This window comes from Dendrobates tinctorius, unplaced genomic scaffold (genome assembly GCF_039654945.1).
Source record: "Dendrobates tinctorius isolate UK_male_01 unplaced genomic scaffold, ASM3965494v1 ptg000017l, whole genome shotgun sequence".
Lineage (NCBI taxonomy): Eukaryota > Metazoa > Chordata > Amphibia > Anura > Dendrobatidae > Dendrobates > Dendrobates tinctorius.
Genome location: NW_027361685.1, coordinates 11,354,577 through 11,380,588, shown reverse-complemented (window position 1 = coordinate 11,380,588; position 26,012 = coordinate 11,354,577). Strand labels below are relative to the sequence as shown.

Genomic DNA, 26,012 nt, shown 5'->3' with positions numbered 1-26,012 from the left:
GTCATTGGGCGGTCTGCCGGGCTGTGCAGGGGTCATTAGGCATATGCCGGGGCTGTGCGGGGGTCATTGGGCGGTCTGTCGGGCTGTGCGGGGGTCATTGGGCGGTCTGCGGGGCTGTGCGGGGGTCATTAGGCATATGCCGGGCTGTGCGGGGGTCATTAGGCATATGTCGGGGCTGTGCGGGGGTCATTGGGCGGTCTGCTGGGCTGTGCAGGGGTCATTAGGCATATGCCGGGGCTGTGCGGGGGTCATTGGGCGGTCTGCCGGGCTGTGCGGGGGTCATCAGGCGGTCTGCTGGGCTGTGCGGGGGTCATTAGGCATATGCCGGGGCTGTGCGGGGGTCATTAGGCATATGCCGGGGCTGTGCGGGGGTCATCGGGCGGTCTGCTGGGCTGTGCGTGGGTCATTAGGCATACGCCGTGGCTGTGCGGGGGTCATTGGGCGGTCTGCCGGGCTGTGCGGGGGTCATTAGGCATATGTCGGGGCTGTGCGGGGGTCATTGGGCGGTCTGCGGGGCTGTGTGTACTACAAGTCCCATCGGGCTATGCCTGCTACACTGTCAGTGCTTATACACTTAGATTGGAAGGAAGGATCATCCCCGCGCTGCCGCAAGAAGAATTCCAGAAATTGTAGAGGTGTTAACGTGGTTTCTTCTACGTGTTTGGGGGGTTCAGGTGACCCCTTCATCAGGACATACCACAAATATTGTACCAAATCATTCTCAAACACTATCCGAAGCCAGGAAACATCTAGAAAAGATTAAATTACAAATTAATCTAATTTAAAGATAAAACCACTGCTGCCCCGAAGACACTGAGAGGTAATAATAAATCTGGGACCAAAGGAGCCAACTCTAATTCGGATCTGTCCAGTTCTCTCCCTCTTTCACTTCTTGAGTTCTCCATTCATGATACCACTCCAAGCATGTTGGTACCTTCACTAACCACTATCTCATTAGGTCCTGACGACCCTGATACCTCCACTCCACCAGCCCCACCAATGACACTATTGTAGTGGATCATTCAGATGCCTCTAAATCCGGGACGGTTCCTCTTTTACCCCGGGCAATAAAAAAACTCCCAACTGAACCAATTTTTTGTACCCAAAACCGTAAAAATAAAAAGCACTACAGAGGAACTAGGGGAGGGAGAAAAAGAGGAACAATACCACCTTAACCCCTCCATCGCTAATGAATTAACTTCTAATAGTTGTAATCTTTCTGACTACAAACTCTCTGAAAGTGCGGAATCCCTCCTATCTAGAGGATTGTCCTTCTGTCTCTCCAACAAACCTAAGGATTTTAATTTATTTTTAGATTTACAAATTTTCATAAGGAAATTAAACCTTAAAAGACATTTCTTTATTAAGGAAAATAAATCCAACCCTCCAACCAACACAGAAAATACTGAAGAAACAGATGAATGGTTTCACCTGAACGTACCTGCTAAGTCTAAATTTTATCCTGTTGAGGACAAAAGCCACCATCTATCTATTATCTATCTATCCTTCTATCTATCTATCTATGTATCTATCTATCTATCTCTCTATCTATCTATCCTTCTATCTATTATCTATCTATCTATCCTTCTATCTATCTCTCTATCTATCCTTCTATCTATCTATCTATTATCTATCTATCCTATAGCTATCTATCTATTTCTCTATTTATTTATCCTTCTATCTATTTATCCTTCTATCTATTATCTATGTATCTGTGTGTTATGGAGTGTGGGTTGGACAAATGTAAATGAGGAGGTTGGACAGAAATGACATCACAAATCTTTTTTTTTTGTTAAATAAGATATCTTTATTTAGCTTACAAAAACGCATACAAATCCGCCTGAAAAACCGCAGCAAAAAGGCATCAAAGACGCAACTGAGTTTTCTCCCAAGAACTGTGGATTTTGTGCGGAAAAATCCGCGGCAAAATCTGCAACGTGTGCACGCAGCCTAAATGTTGTTTGCGCACACTGCAAGACTCAGAAGTGAGAGCGGATTTTGCTGGATTGGTTTATGGAAACCTTGTTGCTTTTCAGCAGCCTTTGAGCCACTAATAGTGCGGGAACCTCTGTTTTTCCATTGACACATGATGGTCCTGAGTGAGGACTTGTTTTTTGTGAGATGAGAATTGGTGTTATTTTCGCCTACATAACATTGATTGGTTTCTTTATATTTGATACTAGATGTGTGCCCGATGCTATCGCATCGGGAGGGCAGTAACATCACGATGGGGGCAGCTTTGTGGTGCTGGGGGTGGCGGCCCACCCACTTCCATGCAGTCACAACTGGCAGGAAAGACTTTGTTTTGCGATCTGTGCTGGAGATGGTGTGCGGCGCTTCCAGAGGGTGGCCGCACCCAATCTCCAGCACAGGCCTCAAGTCGCAGTCTTTCCTGGTGACTGTGACTGCATGGAGGTGGGTGGGGAGGCAGCGGTGGGATCCGGCGCATGTAGTCAGACAGTGGGTCCTGGCGGGGGTCTGGCAGTGGCATCCCTCTCATTACTCCCCCCTCATTACACCCTCTCATTATACCCCCTTTATTACACCCCTCTCTTTATACCCCCTCGTTACACCCCTTTAACAGCCTCATGATCGCAGTGATGGCCGGGATCCGAGCGGTGGCCGGGATCCGAGTAGCGGTCGGGATCCCAGCGCCGGTAGGGATCACAGTGGCAGCCTGGATATAAGCGGCAGCTGGGATCCCAGGGGTATTCGGGATCGCAGCTGCGTCCTGGATCTGAGCGGCATCACTTGGGTGTACCAAAATAGCGGTCGGCGTACTTCCGGTGCGGCGCAGTGGATTGTGGGATTCGGGGACATCCAGATGGAAGTGGATGACAGACAATTTAAGGCAATTATATATATACATTTGGGAGGCAGAATGAACAAACAGTTGAACACCGCACACTACTGGCTCATCCAACAAGGTTTTCAATTAGACTGTGAACTGTCATTGTCTTGGTAAATAAAGTTTTTTACATAGCTTGCCATTTTTTAAGTAGAAGTGTTGAAAAATATAAACCTCAAGGATATTTTATTTAAAAAAATTGTTTATTATGTTAGATGACTGTACCAGGAGATCAGAGGGACAGCTGACATCTTCAATTTTTAAATCTGATGATCTTGATATCCTACAAGATACACCTGAAATGAATGCCGTTACTCCAGACACATCATCATCCATTCACAGCAAAGATCTGTCATCTGAACCTATGAAACATGTCCCATCTTCTGATTCTTTACTGACTACTAAGGAAAATCAAAGTCACAAAAGAGGCATTAAAAAACAAACTGCTCCTAAAGCAAAGAAGTCATTTTCATGTTCAGAATGTGGTAAATATTTTACACGGAAATCAGATTTTGTTACTCACCAGAGAATTCACACAGGGGAGAAGCCTTTTTCATGTTCAGAATGTGGGAAATGTTTTAATCATAAAGGGAATCTTAATGAACACCATAGAACTCACACAGGGGAGAAGCCTGTTTCATGTTCAGAATGTGGGAAATGTTTTATCAATAAATCAGTTTGTGTTAAGCACCAGAGAATCCACACAGGAGAGAAGCCTTTTTCATGTTTAGAATGTGGGAAATGTTTTGCACATAAATCACATTTTGTTACCCACCAAAGAACTCACACAGGGGAGAAGCCTTTTTCCTGTTCTGAATGTGGGAAATGTTTTGCACATAAATCACATTTTGTTACCCACCAAAGAACTCACACAGGGGAGAAGCCTTTTTCCTGTTCAGAATGTGGGAAATGTTTTAACACTAAATCAGAATGTGTTATGCACCAGAGAACTCACACAGGAGAGAAGCCTTTTTCATGTTTAGAATGTGGGAAATGTTTTAACACTAAATCAGATTGTGTTATGCACCAGAGAACTCACACAGGAGAGAAGCCTTTTTCATGTTCAGAATGTGGGAAATGTTTTATCAATAAATCAGTTTGTGTTAAGCACCAGAGAACTCACACAGGGGAGAAGCCTTTTTCATGTTCAGAATGTGGGAAATGTTTTAACCTTAAAAGGAATCTTGATGAACACCATAGAACTCACACAGGGATGAAGCCTGTTTCATGTTCAGAATGTGGGAAATGTTTTAGCAGTAAATCAGCCTGTGCTAAGCACCATAGAATCCACACAGGAGAGAAGCCTGTTTCATGTTCAGAATGTGGGAAATGTTTTATCAGTAAATCAGCTTGTGCTAAGCACCATAGAATCCACACAGGAGAGAAGCCTTTTTCATGTTCAGAATGTGGGAAATGTTTTAAATTTAAAAGGAATCTTGATGAACACCATAAAACTCACACAGGGGAGAAGCCTGTTTCATGTTCAGAATGTGGGAAATGTTTTATCAGTAAATCAGCTTGTGTTAAGCACCAGAGAACTCACACAGGAGAGAAGCCTTTTTCATGTTTAGAATGTGGGAAATGTTTTAACAGTAAATCAGATTGTGTTAAACACCAGAGAACTCACACAGGAGAGAAGCCTTTTTCATGTTTAGAATGTGGGAAATGTTTTAACCAGAAAGGGAGTCTTGATGAACACCATAGAACTCATACAGGGGAGAAGCCTTTTTCATGTTCAGAATGTGGGAAATGTTTTACAAGGAAATCAAATTGTGTTAAGCACCAGAGAACCCACATACAGGAGAAGCCTTTTTCCTGTTAATGTGGGAAATTTTTTAACCAGGAAGCGCTTCTTGATTGCCATCAGAGCAGTCACACAGAGGAGAAGCCATTTTCATTTTCTTAATGTAGGAAATATTTTACTTGGAAATCAACTGTTAATAAACATCAGAGATGTCACATAGGGGAGAAGCTTTTTTTATATTCATAATGTTGGAATAGTTTTAACCAAAATTAAATGTTCTTAAATGGGTTGTCTCTTGTCATTCCTCATGTTTGCTGACAAAAGGATAAAACTAAACTTTATTAATTCCAAATATAAAGCTATACCCATAATTCACCCCCTGAAGATTAGTCAGAAGGTGACTAATAGAAAAAACATATACCCCACATCTCAGTATATAGGGTGAGGTGAGGTTTACACACTCACTCTCCAAGCCTCTCATTTCTGCGGGTTTCATCGTCCTCACCAAAGGCGACTCATCAAGAGACTATTTAATATTGACCTATATTCAAGCGAGACTAAGCGAAAAAAAAAACTATAATCATGTATCATGTTATTCAGAACAGTCAGAAAACTAGCCACATATTGGCAGATCCCAGACCTCAAACTATATACTTCGGAAGGTTATAAGCCCCTCCAGTGTCAGGAATAGATAGTATGAATTTGAATTTACCAAATGGCTGCAATGAAACAAAGAGTGAAAAATTTAAAGCGGTCTGAATACTTTCCATACCCACTGTATCAGTAAAAATAACTCCTCTTTATTAGGTAAAGTATAAAAGAATTGCGCCATTTTCCGATATCCGTCGCTTCTCCATTTTTCATGATTTCAAGTTGGGTGAAGGCTTATTTTTCATGTCAAGCTGACTTTTTTAATGGATGCCATTTTGGTGCAGATACGATCTTTTGGTCGTCCTTTACTGAATTTTAATGTTGCGGTGACCAAGAAAAGTAATTCTGGGGTTTTGACATTTTTTCTCGTTACGCCATTTAGCGATCGGGTTAATTCTTTTTTATATTGATAGATCGGGCGATTCTGAATCCGGCTATAACAAATATGTGTATGTTTGATTTTTTATTGTTTTATTTTGAAAGGGGCGAAAGGGGGGTGATTTGAACTTTTATATTTTAGTATTTTTAAAAACATTTTTTTCTACTTTTGGCATTGTGAAGACATACAGCATTGTATCTTAATTAACCAGACGACTATTTTTAGCAAACGAAGAATAATAGAATGTTATCTGTATGTTGGCTTTAAATTTAAGTGCTGATTTCTGGTTGGTCAAGAAAACAGACTTTTGCTTGTGTAAGCCGGTAATATTGACTTTTATTGTGCGCTTATCCTTGATCACTAGTGATGTTTGCTGATATGCTAATTATGCATTGTGTTATGGAGCCAGTTTGCTGACTTCTAAAGCAGAGAGGGAAAAACTATGCAAATAGTTTAAATAATCAAGTAATGCAATAATCTCATCTCCATTCTTACCCTTTATGTAAACACTGAATGAGGGACACTTGTTAAGTCTAAAAATAGGTTACATGCCTCTGTATAAAGAGACTGAGAGAGAGAAACAGCCAGAGAGATTCTGCCAAGACATCTATACATCCAAAGGACAAGAGACAGGACAGCAGCCATATTTTCACAAGGGACATGGACCTATCATTCTATAGGAAACAACCTAGGGGTTTTCAGCCTCGGTTGGAAGAATACAGATCTGCTCCATTGACCATCACTGAACCATGGATACGTTCGGAGAAGCCAGATTGTGGTCTTTGGATCAACTGGCCTTGTACCTTGTATGGACTCAATGGACTGTCATCTTCCTACACTTATTGTTACATCCTCTCTGTGTGCGGGCCACAGGTGGAGTAGTCGACCCTGGAAGATGAAGCCAGGTTGTGATCCTTGGATCAACTGGCCTTGTATGGACTGTCATCTTCCTACACTTGTTGTTACCTCCTCTCTGTGTGCGTGCCACAGGTGGGGTAGCGACCCTGGAAGGTCTGAAGTCACAGCTGCTATTATCCCGGCGGGTTAGTGGAGGGTGAGACTCTGTAATGTCCACCATCTTGGGTACTGTGCTGGGACTGTTCTTTGTGTTATCTGCCTGTTTTGTAGTTCAATAAAGCATTGCCACACTTTTATCCTCACCCTGTGTTGTCTGAGTAGCGTTTTGAACATGTTAAAAGGAGAGCGGGAGTTCAGCAGGACAATGCCTGGTCCATGTGGTTTTGGCTAGCGGGCGGCGCTCATAGCATTCCGGCAGTGCCAAGCATAGAGGTCTGCTGGAGACCTCTGGTTGTCATGCCAGCCCATCGGTGACGAGGTCACCGATGGTGGGATTTCCGGAAATCTTGCTGGAAGTGCCGCTGTCAGAGGCTGTTAGGGGCAAATGGCAGATGTTCAAAACAGCTGACATGTGCCGGAAAAGATGTGGGCTCACCCCCGGAGCCCACATCAAATGGAGGAAGTACATTTACGCCCGATGTCAGAGAGGGGATTGTTTTTACAGAGACAAAAGTAATTAATCATGTACAGTATACATACAATTACAAAAATACACAGCTTCTAATGGTAAATAGTATAGAGTTACGACAAGAAAATATAATTTGTGTAAACCATGTGTAGATATAAAAATTCAGGCAAATGTATATATCACCTGGAGGCTGTGCTGGGCTGCATGCTCTTATCATCTCCCACGTCGACTACTGCAACCTCCTACTCTCTGGCTCCCCTCTAGCACTCTGGCTCCGCTCCAGTCCATCCTACACTCTGCTGCCCGACTAATCCACCTGTCTCCCCGCTATTCCCCAGCCCCCCCCTATGCCAGGCCCTTCACTGGCTTCCTATTGCCCAGAGGCTCCAATTCAAAACCCTACCCATGACATACAAAGCCATCCACAACCTGTCTCCTCCATACATCTGTGACATGGTCTCTAGGTACCTACCCGCATGCAACCTTCCATCATCTCAAGATCTCCTTCTCTACTCCCCCCTTATCTCTTCTTCCCACAACCGCATACAAGACTTCTCCCGTGCTTCCCCCATACTCTGGAACTCTCTGCCTGTAAAAAATGCGTATTCTTGTAAAATACTTAGGACTAGTTACCAGATGAAAATGTAGTGGTTTATGTGAATTCTTCCATCAAAGAAGATTATTACAGAAAAACATAAAAATAGGTGAAAGATTGTCCATTAGTTCATAGCATGTATTCTTTCTCTGGGATCTTACATGGCAAATGGCGTCTGTCTCTCTTAGGCTTCTTACGTAGTAAAGTTGCATCTCAGCTGTCTGTCCATTCAATGCTATGTCCGTGCAGAGATGACATCTTCGCGTCTGTGTCTCATGATGGGGAGGGAGCAACAGCGACCTCTAGAGTAAACCCCCACCTTAAATATACATCTTTCAAAGCATGTGATCTCCACATATGGAGTTGTCTTTAACATGAGCTAAACTTAAATATGTAGTGGAGTTGACATTTAACATGAGCTAAACATGCTAAAATAACACATGCAGTGTCAGCGGAAGGCACTGTTCAGCACAGAACTGAGTGTAATAAGAAATTAACGGATTATTAATATTTAACAATTCCCCCTTTTGAGGGAGACAGACATTAATTGGAACCCTCAAAATATAATGAGATCTTCTTTCTTCTTTTCTTCTTCTTTGATAAAATAGTTTAATATCAATAATAATAATATCAGATTATTGTTATACGTACTCGATGACATAATTGATGTGAATTCATGTTATGGTAAGCCGTGAACAATATTCATATAAAATATGTATAATTATACTTCCCTAAACCTAAATTGAAGCATCTCAGGTTCAGTCATCATCATCTGATGTCATCTGGTCTTCATTTTGATGTCTTCTTGGTTCTTTTAAAAAACACAGTTTTTCTATAGCATATAGATGTTGTAGAAATCGTGTTGTGTCAAGTCAAAGTCCATAAATTCAAATGTTGATAACAAAGTCTATAGATGAAATGCAGCTTTAATATCTGTGCAGTGTCACCTTTAAAAACCTGGGCTTACATTGGCTCGCCTTGGATATTCTGGAATCCTCCATCGGTACTGGTCTTTGAACAGCTGTGATGTCTTTGGTCAGCAAAGCAAGGGTTAAAATGACTCTTCCTTGCTAAACATAGCACCATAACCAGTCCTCAGTCCCAGTGGCGGATCTTAATAGGGGCGGATGGGGCGGTCGCCCCGAGCCCAAGGTTTTTTGGGGGCCCAGGGAGCAGGGGCGGGCTGGGCCGGGTGGCAGAGAGGCAAATGCCCCCCCCGGGCCACTCCCCCAGCACCTGTACAGGGCCGGCCGTGCCCTGTGCTGTGACGCCGCCGGCAGCAGACAGCCGCCCGCGTCACAGTCTATGGGGCCGGCCGGGTCCGGGAGCTGTGCACGGCCGTCGCAGTCATCTTCGGCTGCTCAGCTCCGGCTCCCTCCGGCTGCACTTCCGGGTCAGATGTCGGGCATGTGCAATGACGTCATCGTGCACGCCCGACATGTCCCGGAGGATGCTGAAAGCAGAGGCGCTGCTGGGGAGCGAGCCGGCTGTGAGGTAAGTATGGGGAACTTTTTTTATTTATAAAATGAATTAAATGGGGGAGGGGGTGAGTGGGGGCTGTACACAATGAAGGGGGGTGACTGGGGCCTGTATCTGATGAAGGGGGGGTGACTGGGGCCTGTATATGATGAAGGGGGGTGACTGGGGCCTGTATCTGATGAAGGGGGGGTGACTGGGGGCTGTATATGATGAAGGGGGGTGACTGGGGGCTGTATATGATGAAGGGGGGGTGACGGGGCTGTATATGATGAAGGGGGGTGACTGGGGGCTGTATCTGATGAAGGGGGGTGACTGGGGCCTGTATCTGATGAAGGGGGGTGACTGGGGGCTGTATATGATGAAGGGGGGTGACTGGGGGCTGTATATGATGAAGGGGGGTGACTGGGGGCTGTATATGATGAAGGGGGGTGACTGGGGGCTGTATATGATGAAGGGGGTGACTGGGGGCTGTATCTGATGAAGGGGGGTGACTGGGGCCTGTATATGATGAAGGGGGGGTGACTGGGGCTGTATATGATGAAGGGGGGTGACTGGGGGCTGTATATGATGAAGGGGGGTGACTGGGGGCTGTATATGATGAAGGGGGGTGACTGGGGGCTGTATATGATGAAGGGGGTGACTGGAGCTGTATATGATGAAGGGGGTGACTGGGGGCTGTACGTGATGAAGGGGGTGAGTGGGGCTACACAGGATGAAGGGGGTTGAGTGGGGCTAGACATGATGAAGGGGGTGAGTGGGGTTGTACATGATGAAGGGGGTGAGTGGGGGCTTCACATGATGAAGGGGGTGAGTGGGGCTGTACAGGATGAAGGGGGGTGACTGGGGTTGTACGGGATGAAGGGGGTGAATGGGGGCTTCACATGATGAAGGGGGTGAGTGGGGCTTCACAGGATGAAGGGGGGATGAGTGGGGGCTTCACATGATGAAGGGGGGTGAGTGGGGCTGCACATGATGAAGGGGGGGTGAGTGGGGCTGCATATGATGAAGGGGGTGAGTGGGGCTGAACATGATTAAGTGGGGGATAAGTGGGGCTGCACATGATGAAGTGGGGGATAAGGGGGACTGCACATGATGAATTAAGGGGTAAGTGGGACTGCACATGATGAATTAAGGGGTAAGTGTGACTGCACATGATGAATTAAGGGGTAAGTGGGACTGCACATGATGAATTGGGGGTAAGGGGAACTGCACATGATGAATTAAGGGGTAAGTGGGACTGCACATGATGAATTGGGGGTAAGGGGGACTGCACATGATGAATTGGGGGTAAGGGGCACTGCACATGAAGTGGGGGTAAGGGGGACTGCACATGAAGTGGGGGTAAAATTAGCTGCACATGATGATGGGGGAGTGGGGCTGCACATGAAGTTGGGGGGGAAGGGGACAGCACATGATGAAATGGAAGGGGGGATAAGGGGCTGCAAATGATGAAGCGGCACTGCAGATGAAGTGAGTGGGTGATAGGGGACTGCAATGGATGAAGTAAGGGGACTTCAAATTAAAGTGGGGACATTAAAGTGGATCCCCTATGGCCAGGATCACGTTGGGCGATTTTGTGCGTATTGGCCATAGGCCTACAGGTTATGTGCAACGTCTTTTTAGGCCATGTCCACACGTGGTGGAATGGTGGCGGGTTTTCCGTATGGACCCGCAGCAAACCAAGTGCTGCGGTCCGTACGGCTGTCAATTCCCGCACGGGGACCGCAGCGCTCAGGTGGGAAGGGGGGTACAGGGGCCCAGGTTTTATGAACAGCCCCGGGCCCATAGTCCACTTAATCCGCCACTGCTCAGTCCTAATGCACAGGACATATGTCAGGGTTGTAGCTTCCTGACAATTACCTTATTGTTCACCAGCCTTCATTGAAGCTTTTCAGGTGGAACTTGGTAAGAACGTGATAACACCGTTCATCTCAGCATCATAGGATCATCGTCCTCTAGTTGTCAGGTTAGACACTTAATTGTGACTGTCAGTGGTGGATACTGCACTTGTGGCTGTCAGTGGTGGATACTGCACTTGTGACTGTCGGTGGTGGATACTGCACTTGTGGCTATCGGTGGTGGATACTGCACTTGTGACTGTCGGTGGTGGATACTGCACTTGTGACTGTCGGTGGTGGATACTGCACTTGTGACTGTCGGTGGTGGATACTGCACTTGTGACTGTCGGTGGTGGATACTGCACTTGTGGCCGTCGGTGGTGGATACTGCACTTGTGGCCGTCGGTGGTGGATACTGCACTTGTGGCCGTCGGTGGTGGATACTGCACTTGTGGCCGTCGGTGGTGGATACTGCACTCGTGGCCGTCGGTGGTGGATACTGCACTTGTGGCCGTCGGTGGTGGATACTGCACTCGTGGCCGTCGGTGGTGGATACTGCACTCGTGGCCGTCGGTGGTGGATACTGCACTCGTGGCCGTCGGTGGTGGATACTGCACTCGTGACCGTCTGTGGTGGATACTGCACTCGTGACCGTCTGTGGTGGATGCTGCACTTGTGGCCGTCGGTGGTGGATACTGCACTCGTGACTGTCGGTGGTGGATACTGCACTCGTGACCGTCTGTGGTGGATACTGCACTTGTGGCCGTCGGTGGTGGATACTGCACTTGTGGCCGTCGGTGGTGGATACTGCACTTGTGACTGTCGGTGGTGGATACTGCACTTGTGACTGTCAGTGGTGGATACTGCACTTGTAATTGACACAGTCTATTACTCAGATATCATAGCTTTGTTACCTTCTGGGACTTCTGGATCGCGGTGTTTTTCTTCTTGCTACTGGTAAGAATCAATTGAATTTAGAAATATGAAAAGTCTTTATTAACATAATTTCAGTTCTTGCTTGAAGTCTTCATTCCCTATTCTATACCAAACCTGGTAATTTTCCTAACCTATAATATCACAGCGTACCATAGCAATCAGTAACATCCATATAATTATTATCAGAATTTGTACCACATATGGATTTCAAAAACAATAATAAACCAATAATAAGTGATGATACATTATTATCCATATTCTTCATGTGTTAGAACATTTTTATGTCATAGGTGTAATTACCTTTTTCAACCCATAGGTGTCAATGTGTTTTATGTAACCAGTGTTTTCATCTTTATTATTCAACTTTATTAATAGAATATATTTATTATACTAATAATATGTAGGAATGTATAGCCATGAACCAAAATAAGAATATATAAATGAATGAATGAATAAAAGAATTGTTGCATAGAATTCAGAACTGAAACATTTTCCTTTGTAATAGAACCATATCATCGCTATATTTAATGAAGCAATATTCTATACTAGACATTACTTTATTAAATATTGATGGTTTTTTTCTTGATTGACAGAAAAAATAAAAATTTAGGAATTCAAATAAAAATAGAATAATAAAATTGAAAATGAAAAACAAGAATAAAAATAAGGCCTTTATATTGATACCAAATGCAGAGTAGTTATGTCCTCAGTAACATATACTCTTAATATTTCCATGATCTCGATTATTTCATAATTGTCATAAACTTGTTACCAAAATATCCAAATTATGCAACTTTGCATGTAATACTCTTCTCAGTGTAAATAAATGACTCTTTATAATACTTAATGTTATTATACCCAATACTTATACCATTGTACCTTATTAATATTTCTTTTTTATTAAAATGTGTGAAGAAGAGGTATTAATCTAATGTGATGATGAAGTCAGGATCAAAAACATATTTCCCCCTTAATACCAAAAAATATTTTTTATGAAATAATTCATTTATCAAACCAAAATGAAAAATAATTAATTTATAAATTATGTGAATTTATACTTGCTTATACCATTATTTGTCTGAAGATGTGTAACCATTAAAATTAATTTGAATATCATAAAATTATCCTTTGGAAAAATTAATTTAAATGTAGATTTTCTTAAACCATTTTGATGTGCGATTGCACCTATCCACAATTAACTAAATCAAGAAATAATTACTAAAGAAATCTAGAAATATATGCTGTGTAGATAATATTTCATTATATCTTAATATTCTAAGAATTTAACTGATCTGCATATTTCTCCTAAAGACAAAGTTTTTCCTCATACAGAACCTCGAGGCGTCTCATACATCAAATGTATCACATTACTCCTAAGCAGCTGCTCATACACGCATCATCTGTCACTCAGACTGTGTCACATATAAGTTCACACCACAGATTTCACATACGAAAGTGTATTTTAACCCAAATTATCCTAATTATCAATGCGCATTGTAAACTATTACATTTAGTATCTTAATATTTCTTGGTAAATTCCCCAAATACACATGACATAAATATATGTTGTATAGCTATACTTGAAACTTTAGGCCTAGGAAAAAAAATTCCTTTGATATGCAAAAGTTGAGACTCCTTAAAAATTCTTTTCCTAAAGAACAAGGACATGGTATACTGGTATACTTATTATTAGAACAAAGTTCAAATTTCACATGCTGTAGTTGTCATTCATGCCATGCAGTAAAGGCATACACACAGAACACATTTTAAATTGTTAGTTATAGGAATATTATTTAAGTGTTAAATATATAAAATCATGCAATTATTATAACTTCCTGTGTAAATAAAGGCATAAATCCTTGTAAGAGAATTTTTCGCGATTAAGTCCTGCTTTGAAATGATAATTCTAAGGAAAAATAAAAGAGAAGGTTAATATCATATTCATAATTCTAAATATTACTGGAGTAGATTTTAATTTTCACTACAAAATACAGTTCTACAAATTCAAATAAAGAATCTTTTTGTGACGCAATAACACGAGATGCAGGATTTAAAAACCAAAATTTGGTTACAAAAGTCTTTATGAGGGACTGTGTCTTGACATTCTCACTCAGCATTCTATACAGGCGTTCATATATGGACATGAATGTGTAGGTACATTCCTTCCGACCAATCCTTAATTTTTGAAGAATATCAATATCTGGATAATTTTCATTTGATGCACAAAAAAATCAGAATTTTTAATCTGTCTTTATCATTTAAGTTCTCATGTGTTTCACCAGATAACTTTAAAGTCAATCTCCTAGCAAAATTTACAGGGATCCACATTTTGAACAACTGATTCTTCTCTTCGTTAGTTAAATCAAATTTCTCAGCACAGCTTTCAAAAACCTCAGAGTTTCTACAAACATGGATTTTGTTATCACATGCAGGAATGATTTTGCATATTTTTAACACATTTTTCCTTACTTTACTTCAGAGTTGGGCCTCTGAGTGGTCTATTCTTAGTGGTCCGTCTTTCCCTTGTACATCCTCTACATCAAATCTGAAGTCTCCTCCTCCATCTTGTTCCACGTCTGCAAGGTCACCTTGAATGGCTGCTACAGACACTTGATTACAGTCTTGTTCAATCTCCCTAACTTTACAGCCAATCTCGGGAACATCACTATTTTCCTTCACACAGCAATCATCTTTGGATTTCTCTGACACCGACCTATGAAATATACCATTTGTAGAATATTTTTTAATCTCTCTCTTTCTCTATTGAAAAGCTTAGTATCTATCTTTAGATTTTCCACTTCACATTCTGCATATAAGCTGAGCCATAATACTTCTGAATTAGACTCATCTACAGACTTAAATTTCAATTTACTCTGCTTAGAATAACAAGTAATGACATCCATATTTCTTACCTTGAAATATCTCAGCTTGTCGTTCCTTTGATGGACAACGCTGGGCTCTTGTCTTCACACGTCTGGCTTCAGCACGTCTGGCACTTGTAGTACTTCTCAATCCATCTGGCAATTCTTAGTCCTCACTTCTAGGTTCTGTCTGATTCTTGTGAGTAGTGGAGTTCCTCATAACTTGCACATATGACTGACGTTAGCAAAGTTCAATCCCCCTTTTGGGCAAGTTGAGGGAAATCCGCAAAAAAAGTACAAAAATTCAGATCCTGGCTGGCTCGCCAATGTAAAAAATGCGTATTCTTGTATAATACTCAGGACTAGTTACCAGATAAAAATGTAGTGGTTTATTTGAATTCTTCCATCAGAGAAATAACTATTACAGAAAAACATAAAAAATAGGTGAAAGAGAGATTGTCCATTAGTTCATAGCAAAGCAACATGTATTCTTCCTCTCTGGGATCTCACATGGCAAATGGCGTCTGTCTCTCTTAGGCTTCTTACGTAGTAAAGTTACATATCAGCTGTCTGTCCATTCAATGCTATGTACGTGCAGAGATGACATCTTCGCGTCTGTGTCTCAAGATGGGGAGGGAGCAACAGCGACCTCTAGAGTAAGCCCCCACCTTAAATATACATCTTTCAAAGCACGTGATCTCCACATATGGAGTTGACCTTTTACCATGAGCTAATCTTACATATGTAGTGGAGTTGACATTTACCATTTGCTAAAATAGCACATGCAGTGTCAGTGGAAGGCAATTGCCAGAACCGAACTGAGTGTGATAAGAAATTAACAACCAAATTATTAATATTTAACATCTCGTCCCATTATTAATAGATAATGTGTCGGATAGAAGGCCGTCTCCCCTAATTATCAGTTTAGGGTCAGTGTATAAGGAGAGAATGATACATAACAAGAAAAGTCCCAACCCAATATGTCATAGAGTGATCTTGAAGAAAGTCCGGGCACTATGTCCAACGCTTCTTCAGTGTCGGCAGAAACAAGGCACATTGGGATCCCCGGGGTTTCCGCATTTGACATTAATAACAATGTTTTCTCACGAGCTTCTCTGTCCTTAATAAAGCCAACCTGATGGTCGGTAACAATTGGGGGCAGGTAGTGGGAGAGCCGGGCTGTAATCACTTTAGAGAATATTTTCACATCTACAGTAATTAGTGATATTGGATGAAAATTAGGGCAGACATTTGGTTCTTCTCCAGGCTTTCAAAAACAATGTTATGTCAGCCTCAAGTAATTAAGGGGCAGAGAGGGAGTCTTCTGAGATATTACTGAACACTTCTCCTAAAATGGTAATAACTGGGGTGCAAACCTCTTATAAAATCTATTATTGCCTCCATCTGGCCCAGGGTTCTTCCCGATAGGGTATGATTTAATGGCCTCTCCGATCTCTTCCTGAGTGACAGCTTTGTCTAGTTCCTCCTGCTCAGGGGTCTGTAAGGAAGGAAGAGCAGCGTCCATAATATATTTGTCAGTTTGTCTTTCCAGAATATTAGGTGGCATGTCGTGGTATTATCCATGGATATTATAGAGCGAGCTATAACAGCAACAACATGCCTCAGCTTTATTTTCTTTATTTTGGATACATACGTATGTCCCTTGCATGCATGGATATAACCTCCTTGCCAATGAGAGACCACATTTATCTGTGGATTCGTACGAGTACCTTCTCATGTGATCTTGGTATTTTCTATACGTTTCATCTATTAACAACTAAATCGTCTTTCTTTTTTCAATCAGATAATTTTTATTGAACAAAACAAAGAATTACTAACATTTTGTTTTTCTTATACAAACATTGTGAGAAAAATAATAAAAAAAATAAAAACCAGTAAACAATACAACAACCGGTTACAATGATATAAATCCCAATTTCGCTCTATAGTAGAGGGTGTACAGCAGTGAATAACGCTGTGCATCCCCTGTAGTCCCAGAGCGTCTCTCCCAAACCCCCCTCCAGCCCCCTTCTCTCTTTCTCCCTACAGTCAGGTTAGAAGTTGAGAGTGAGTGGGAAGGGGCCGATTACAGCACAGCAGAGATCAGAGCAGAGCCATGAAGATGCCTGCCACCCTGTGTGTCTGTGTCATCTCCTCCTGAGTACTCATCATGGCTGCTTGTAAAGCACTGTCCTGGGAAAGGATCTGTACAAGTGAAACCACAGAACCTGGTAAGTATACATGCATATGTGTATCTGTGTGTGTACATGTGCAGTATACTGTGTGCCTGTATATGTGTATATAGTATGTGTGTGCATATATACAGGATATAGTATGATTGTGTATATCTGGTGCATGTGAGTTTATATATAATATGTATATACATGTACATACAGTATATAGTATGTATATTATATTTGTATACTGCATGTGTGCACTATATTGTGTAAATATATAAACTGTATATGTATGTGAGCATACTGTATATACTGTATATAAACTGAATGTTTCTGTGTGTATATACTGTATATATGTGCTTATATACACAGTATGTGTGTACTGTATATACAGCATATAGTGTATGTTTCTATATTTATAAAGCATAAATAATGTGTGTACATGTATAGTGTGTATCTGTGTATATGTGCTGCATATATCATCCTGTAATTGTAGTGTCGCCATTAGAGTTGAGCGAAACGGGTCGAAAAAATTCAAAAGTCGCCGACTTTCGCCAAAGTCGGGTTTCATCAAGCGAAACCCGACCCCAGCGTGAGGTCGGCCACGAGGTCGGCGACTTTATCGCCAAAGTCGCGTTTCACATGATGCTTGAGCGCCCTTTTTGCAGCCAATCAGGAAGAACGGACACTGTGGGCAACGTGATGACATAGGCAGCGGTCACCACCATCTTGGAGAAGGGCATGCAAGTGATTGGCTTGCTTTGTGGGGCGTCACAGGGGGTATAAAAGGGTGGGGACGCCGACCGCCATGTTACTCATGCTGATCTCAGAATAGGGAGAGCTGCTGCTGCTGATTCTGTAGGAAGAGCGTTAGGCAGGGAAGAAGATACCAAAAACTGATTCTGCTGCTAGCGATTTTGCCTGTACAACACACCAATCACTGTGCAGTGCAAGGGGAGGCTATATCTTGGTGCATCAGCTCTGTTGGTTATTATGCTGCCTTTTAAGGTTCCCTGGTAGCTGCATTGCTGTGTGCACACTGCTGAGCAAACTGCTTTTTTCAAAGCAATCCAGATTTTATTGTTTTGTCCTTGTGAGTTACTGAGCGTTCATTTTTCACACACCGTACAGCGGTGTACGCTCCTCACACTGTACCGTGTAACGGCTGTTGTCACGGTCAACATTGAAGCTAGATACGTGTGTGACTCTGTAAGGAAAAGCCGAGGAGTTTGTCTGTTCTTACAGACCTACACCTTATAGTTTTGTCAGTTTTTCAAACAGTATAGTATATTTGCTGTTTGATTAGATTCAAAACTAGAGAGAGACAGCGCGCGTCAGTCCGTATCCAAAAACACGGAGCTTGACAATTTTACATACACCGTACCGCGGTGTACGTGCACGCTCCTCAGTACCGTGTAACGGCTGTTATCACTGCCAACATTGAAGCTAGATACGTGTGTGACTCTGTAAGGAAAAGCCGAGGAGTTTGTCCGTTCTTACAGACCTACACCTTATAGTTTTGTCCATTTTTCAAACAGTATAGTATATTTGCTGTTTGATTACATTCAAAACTAGAGAGAGACAGCGTGCGTCAGTCCGTATCCAAAAACACGGAGCTTGACAATTTTACATACACCGTACCGCGGTGTACGTGCACGCTCCTCTCTCAGTACCGTGTAACGGCTGTTGTCACGGCCAACATTGAAGCTAGATACGTGTGTGACTCTGTAAGGAAAAGTCGAGGAGTTTGTCCGTTCTTACAGACCTACACCTTATAGTTTTGTCCATTTTTCAAACAGTATAGTATATTTGCTGTTTGATTACATTCAAAACTAGAGAGAGACAGCGTGCGTCAGTCCGTATCCAAAAACACGGAGCTTGACAATTTTACATACACCGTACAGTGGTGTACGTGTACGCTCCTCTCTCAGTACCGTGTAACGACTGTTATCACGACCACCTTTCTAACAGCATAGAGAATCTGCCTTTCACATTGCGGTGTTAAATAAACAGGGCCTGACTGAATCCAACAGTGTCCTGAAGTGTGCAGTCATGGCCAAAAGTTTTGAGAATGACACCAAAATTAAATTTTCACATGATCTGTTGCCCTCTGGTTTTTATTTGTGTTTGTCTGATGTTTACATCACATACAGAAATATAATTGCAATCATATTATGAGTGCCAAAAGGTTATATTGACAGTTAGAATGAGTTAATGCAGCAAGTCAATATTTGCAGTGTTGACCCTTCTTCTTCAGGACCTCTGCAATTCTCCCTGGCATGCTCTTAACCAACTTCTGGACCAAATCCTGACTGATAGCTGTCCATTCTTGCATAAGCAATGCTTGCATTTTGCCAGAATTTGTTGGATTTTATTTGTCCACCCGTCTCTTGATGATTGCCCACAAGTTCTCAATGGGATTAAGATGTGGGGAGTTTCCAGGCCATGGACCCAAAATCTCTATATTGTGTTACATGAGCCATTTAGTGATCACCTTTGCTTTATGGCAAGGTGCTCCATCATGCTGGAAATGGCATTGTTGGGCGCCAAACTGCTCTTGGACGGTTGGGAGAAGTTGCTCTTGGAGGACATTCTGGTACCATTCTTTATTCATGGCTGTGTTTTTAGGCAAGACTGTGAGTGAGCCGATTCCCTTGGCTGAGAAGCAACCCCACACATGAATCGTTTCAGGATGCTTAGCAGTTGGCATGAGACAAGACTGGTGGTAGCGCTCACCTCTTCTTCTAATAAGCTGTTTTCCAGATGTCCCAAATATTCGAAAAGGGGATTCATCTGAGAAAATGACTTTACCCCAGTCCTCAGCAGTCCACTCCCTGTACCTTTTGCAGAATATCAGTCGGTCCCTGATGTTTTTTATGGAGAGAAGTGGCTTCTTTGCTGCCCTCCTTGAAACCAGGCCATGCTCAAAGAGTCTCCGCCTCACAGTGCATGCAGAAGCACTCACACCAGCCTGCTGCCATTGCTGAGCTAGCTCGGCACTGCTGGTAGTCCGATCCCGCAGCTGAAACAGTTTTAAGATACGGTCCTGGCATTTGCTGGTCCTTCTTGGGCGCCCAGGAGCCTTTAAGGCAACAATGGAAGCTCTCTCCTTGAAGTTCTTGATGATGCGATAGATTGTTGACTGAGGTGCAATCTTTGTAGCTGCGATACTCTTCCCTGTTAGGCCATTTTTGTGCAGAGCAATGATGGCTGCACGTGTTTCTTTAGAGATAACCATGGTTAACTGAAGAGAAACAATGGTACCAAGCACCAGCCTCCTTTTAAAGTGTCCAGTGGTGTCATTCTTACTTAATCATGACTGATCGCCAGCTCTGTCCTCATCAACACCCACACCTGTGTTAATGGAACAATCACTAAAACAATGTTAGCTGCTCCTTTTAAGGCAGGAATGCAATGATGTTGAAATGTGTTTTGGGGGTTAAAGTTCATTTTCTTAGCCATTATTGACTTTGCAAGTAATTGCTGTAAAGCTGATCACTCTTTGACATTCTGGAGTATATGCAAATTGCCATTAGAAAAACTGAAGCAGTAGACTTTGTAAAAATTAATATTTGTAGCATTCTCAAAACTTTTGGCCATGACTGTAGATAGATTCCAATTCTCCACAGTCCTCCATACACCTTTCTAACAGCATAGAGAATCTGCCTTTCACATTGCGGTGTTAAATAAACAGGGCCTGACTGAATCCAACAGTGTCCTGAAGTGTAGATAGATTCCAATTCTCCACAGTCCTCCATACACCTTTCTAACAGCATAGAGAATCTGCCTTTCACATTGCGGTGTTAAATAAACAGGGCCTGACTGAATCCAACAGTGTCCTGAAGTGTAGATAGATTCCAATTCTCCACAGTCCTCCATACACCTTTCTAACAGCATAGAGAATCTGCCTGTCACATTGCGGTGTTAAATAAACAGGGCCTGACTGAATCCAACAGTGTCCTGAAGTGTAGACAGATTCCAATTCTCCACAGTCCTCCATACACCTTTCAAACAGCATAGAGAATCTGCCTTTCACATTGTGGTGTTAAATAAACAAGGCCTTACTGAATCCAACAGTGTCCTGAAGTGTAGAGACATTCCAATTCTCCCCTCTACTATATACACCTTGTACCTTGTTTTACAGTACTAGAGAGTTGGTGGAAATTAGGTAAATTTTTCCAAAAAATGAGGAAGTGTGGTGGAAGAGTCCGTGGAAGTGGGCGGGGGTTGGCAGCTGGTAATGATGGTGGTGGTGGTGGATCTGCTGGTAGTGGCAAAAGCAAAATAGCACTTAATGCAGGAGGTGTTGAGGTTGCGTCATCGTCTGACTCCACAAGGCCTCGAAGGCTCCCTTTTCTGGGAGTAGGTAAACCGCTTCTAAAGCCGGAGCTTCAAGAACAAGTTTTGGCTTACATTGCTGACTCAGCCTCCAGCTCTATTGCCTCCTCTTCTGAAGTTTTAAAAAATAAAAGCAGTGATTCGTCATTGGAGGCTCATGGTCATGAACCACACCTTTCCTTGTGTCCTTCACCCCTACCAAAATTGAAGGATGCGGCAGGCCACACTACAGATTACTCCATGGAGCTGTTTTCACATACCATCCCTGGGTTATCAAGTCAAATCGTGAATTACCCAGGCAAAGATGAATCTGACATGGAGTGCACTGATGCACAGCCACTGATAGATGATTCTGCTGGTACATTCACTCACAGCACTACATTGTCCTCGCTGTGTACTGAGCCAGAATCTGATCCAGATGAAACTCAGGTGCCCCTTCGCGCATACTATACCACCATACACGGTGACACAGAGGAAGGTGCACATGACATTGAAGAGGAGGTGATGGATGACCCAGTTGTTGACCCAGATTGGCATCCATTGGGGTTAGAGTGTGCCGCTGCCAATAGCTCAGAAGAGGAGGATGAGGAGGAGCATCCGTAGCAGGCATCAACATTGCAACAGTTGTTATCTGGCAGGCCCGGAGCAGTCCAAAAACGGGTTACAAAAACCCAAAAAATTGCAGGACAGCTTGGCCAGATGGTCAAAAGAGCACAGCGTGCAAGGCCTCAAACTGTCTAATTATCAACGTTACAAGGTGGAACTCCACCCTGCACATGGTTGAGCGGCTGTGCGAACAGAGGCAGGCTGTAATGCATTTGTGGGAGGATACCTGGACAGGCACTTTGAGGGCAGACATGGAGTTGACCGGTGTGCAGTGGTCAAAGCTGAAAGACCTCTGTAAAGTCCTTCAGTGTTTTGAGGAATGCACACGGCTGGTAAGCGCAGACGACGCCATCATAAGCATGAGCATCCCACATATGCGTCTGCTCATGCAAACTTTGACGCACATTAAGGAGCAGGCGTCTGCAGCCGAGGTTGACAAGGAGGAAGAGGAGGGGGGAATCCTTGCTGACAGTCAGCCATTGTCTGCTCCGGGACCTCTCCTGGATGAGGTGGAGGAGGAAGAGGAGGAGGAGGGTGATGATGGGGATGATTATTTAGGGGAGGAGGATGCTTCTCGTGTGTCCAGAGAAAATGTTGGCGTGGCAAGGGCTGGCACAGGGTTTGTGCGTGACTGGAGGGATGTGGATTTGCCAGAAAGTGCTCCTCCACCATGCAGTCGCACTGCATCATTGACACCAGGAACATTGGCCCACATGTCAGATTATGCCTTGCCGATCCTAAAAAGGGATCCCCATATTGCCAAAATGATGAACGATGATGACTACTGGTTGGCCAGCATCCTCGATCCACGCTATAAAGGCAAATTCCAAAACATCATGCCACAGGAGAACCTTGACCTAATATTGGCTAACAAACAAGCAACTCTGGTAAACAGGTTGGTTGAGGCATTCCCAGCACACAGCAGCGGTGATGTTTGTCACACAAGCCATAGGGGCCGGAGGCAGCTTGGAAGAGGTGTTGGTGGTTCAAACATCAGAAGTGGCGTTGGAGAAAGGGGTTTCATGACCATGTTGTGGAGTGATTTTTCAAGTCCCGCTCAAACGACTGGTAATACTGCATCGATGGAAAGTGACAGGAGACAGCACTTGTCAACTATGGTTACAAACTACTTTTCCTCCCAGGTCGATGTTCTCCCACACAGGTCATTCCCCTTTGACTATTGGGCCGCTAAACTGGACACCTGGCCTGAATTGGCACAATACGCGTTACAGGAGCTCGCTTGCCCAGCTGCAAGTGTGCTATCGGAAAGAGTCTTCAGTGCTGCTGGATCAATCCTGACAGAAAAAAGGACCCGTCTGTCAACCCAAAATGTGGATGATCTAACCTTCATTGAAATGAACCATGCATGGGTTTCCAAGGATTTTGTCCCACCTTCCCCTGATGACACATAGGTTGACAGAAAAATGGCTTGCTTTGGTCCTCCTCTTCCTGTGACTTGACCAATTTCGCCTTTTGCATCAGCTGAATGTCCAACATCAGCATATGCCACTTTGTAAACCTCCCTAACTGGGCTGCCCCCCCCCATGGTCGGGTTCACCAGCAAGCGCACGCAACCGTGCGAGTGCCGTTGCCCTTGACAGGTGGGTAGGCCGACTCTTGGGTGCGGGCACTGGCACAGGGTCCCACATAGTGCAATCAAGTGTCTCTGACGGTGGTGGTGCACACCCACCGTCAGACACACCGCCTTACTATGAGGGGCCCAGTGCCAGTACCGACGCCCACGAGTGGGCCACCCGTGCTTGGCCAGGGCCCCAGCATTTGCAATCTTTACCTCTCCCTGCTCCTCCGCTGTGTAGTCTGGGCTGTCAAATCCATACTGGGCCTGACACCGTCTGAGCCAGCCTCCTGATGTATAGACATATATTTTTAATGTGTAAACTATGCTATCCATACATGTTATCCGGTGATACGGTACCCTTTCTCACCTTTGTGCAGTCACGTGTAATCCATACTGTGCCTGAGAACGGCTGGCGAGCTGTTATGCAAGCTACAGCAGCTGTGGTTTGCACACATAAGTTTTTCCTTTTTTCAGGAATGATGGTTAGGCCTAATTCCGGAACAGCGGTTGACCTGCACTTACTGGGAAATCATCGTTCGCGGGTAATAATTGTCATCCCAGATCCCCATCACTAACGGTGTTCAGCGGGTTATCTGCACCTGTAAGCGACACACGCTGGCCCTTTCGGTGTAGCGCGCATGCAGCCACGGACATGTAAGGCCTTGACACACCAGTTATTGGCCAATCTCGCGTGCCAGAGCCTCGCGTGTCCCTCTAGTAAGCTGGACGCGGACCGCGTGGGCAGGACGGAGTCTCGTTTGTTAACGGAATTAAGCTTGCAATGCGTGCATCTTTTCGGTTGCTGGATGGTTGAGGTTGCCCGTGTTGAGTCCAATTACGCCGCAGGCTCCACTCCTGGTGGTGCCCTTCTGGACATTCCTTTAAGGTTCAGCTTTGCAACCATACTGGCCACGTCAAACAAAAATGTTGCCTTCATGGACGCTGTTTGGAGGGTCGTGAGTCATGGGAATCATGCCGCCCAGTCAGTTAACCTGCTAGAGAGATCCTTCGTTGCTCCCAAGCATGACATCACACTCCCTAGGAGGAAGGTTATGCCACTGTGGCGACCATACTCCTGGGGGCGCCACAAGTGCACTGATGCCCAGCCACTGCTCAATGATTCTGCTGGTACATTGACCCAGACCACTACATTCCCCTCGCACTCTACACAGCCTGAATCTGACCCTGATGAAACTCAGGTTACACTTCTCATATAATGTTCCACCTTACACGGTGACAAAGAGGAAGCTGCAGATGAAAGTACAGGTTCAGCCCACCTGCCGTCAGAAACACCGCCGTACTATCAGGGGCCCTGTGCCAGTGCCATCGCCAACGAGTGGGCCCCCCCTGCTTGCTCAGGATCACAGCACTTGCAAGGTTGAAATACTTACCTCTCCCTGCTCCACCGCCATGACGTCTTCCGCGTTTCCTGACACTGATATTCTGATCAGAGAGCGCAATGACATCACGTCTGTATGCCCTCTGCCTAAACAGCCAAGTGCAGTGGGATGGAAGATGGGGACGACAAGGAGTCCTGACTAGTACAGGGATTCCATAGCGAGGAGACTTATTTCATTGTTTTCAATGTTGGGACTGCTATTTTTGGGGAGCACTATACTCTGGAGAATGATAGATGGGGCCCACCATACACTGGAACATTTCAAAGGTGGACATCAGACACTGGAGCAGCATGTCCAGGGCCCATTATACACTAGAGCATTAGAAATAGGGTCCATTATGTATGGAGCATTATTTGGGCCCATAAGACAGTGGAGCTTCATCCATGTGGACCAACATATACTGTAGCATTATGTGGAGCTCATCATATACTGTTTCAAACATTATATGGGATCAATGATTCTGTAGGGAGAAATAGATGGGCCTCATTACTCTGTATAGCGCACTATGCGGTGGCCATAATACTGTATGGAGTAATATACTGTCCACTTTTGGAGCTATTGGAGAATTTTAAATGGATATCAGTCATGAGATGTAAAAAGTGAAGTATTTTTCATTGTACTATACCACTATTTCTCTGCCGTATCAGAGCATCATGAGTTGTGGTATGTGTTAAAGGGACGCTCTTTGGCCCAGGGCACATGAAAACCTGGAGCCAGCCCTACCCCCCCCGCAACTTTAACCAAATAACCCCCATTTTTCAATGCGTAACTTGTATTATGAAGTAAATAAAGGGTGACAAGCTTCAGGAATAAGAATTTATGGTTTTGGCATTCAAATGGGCACTGTAGGTGTGTTTCCTGTCTTTTTCTCACTCCCGACTTTTCTTCCCCATTGACTTACATTGGGTTTCGTGTTTCAGTCTGAACGAAACCCGACTTTTTCCGTTAGTCGGCCGATCTCACTCGACCCGACTTTTGAGAAAGTCGGGTTTCGCGAAACCCGACTCGACCCGAAAAAAGGCAAAGTCGCTCATCTCTAGTCGCAATAATAGGTGTAGTGTCGCTGTGGGTGTATGGTGCTGCGGGGGCTCTGCC

General features: G+C 44.0%; 1 protein-coding gene across 1 annotated transcript in view; it reads left to right on the top strand.

The window, feature by feature from the left end:
- Positions 1-26,012, top strand: part of LOC141082441 (uncharacterized) — a 44,200-nt gene that overhangs the window by 3,626 nt on the left and 14,562 nt on the right. Inside the window, 1 exon segment of the mRNA XM_073566382.1 lies at positions 3,064-4,661. Coding sequence (XP_073422483.1) covers positions 3,064-4,661 — 1,598 coding nt within the window.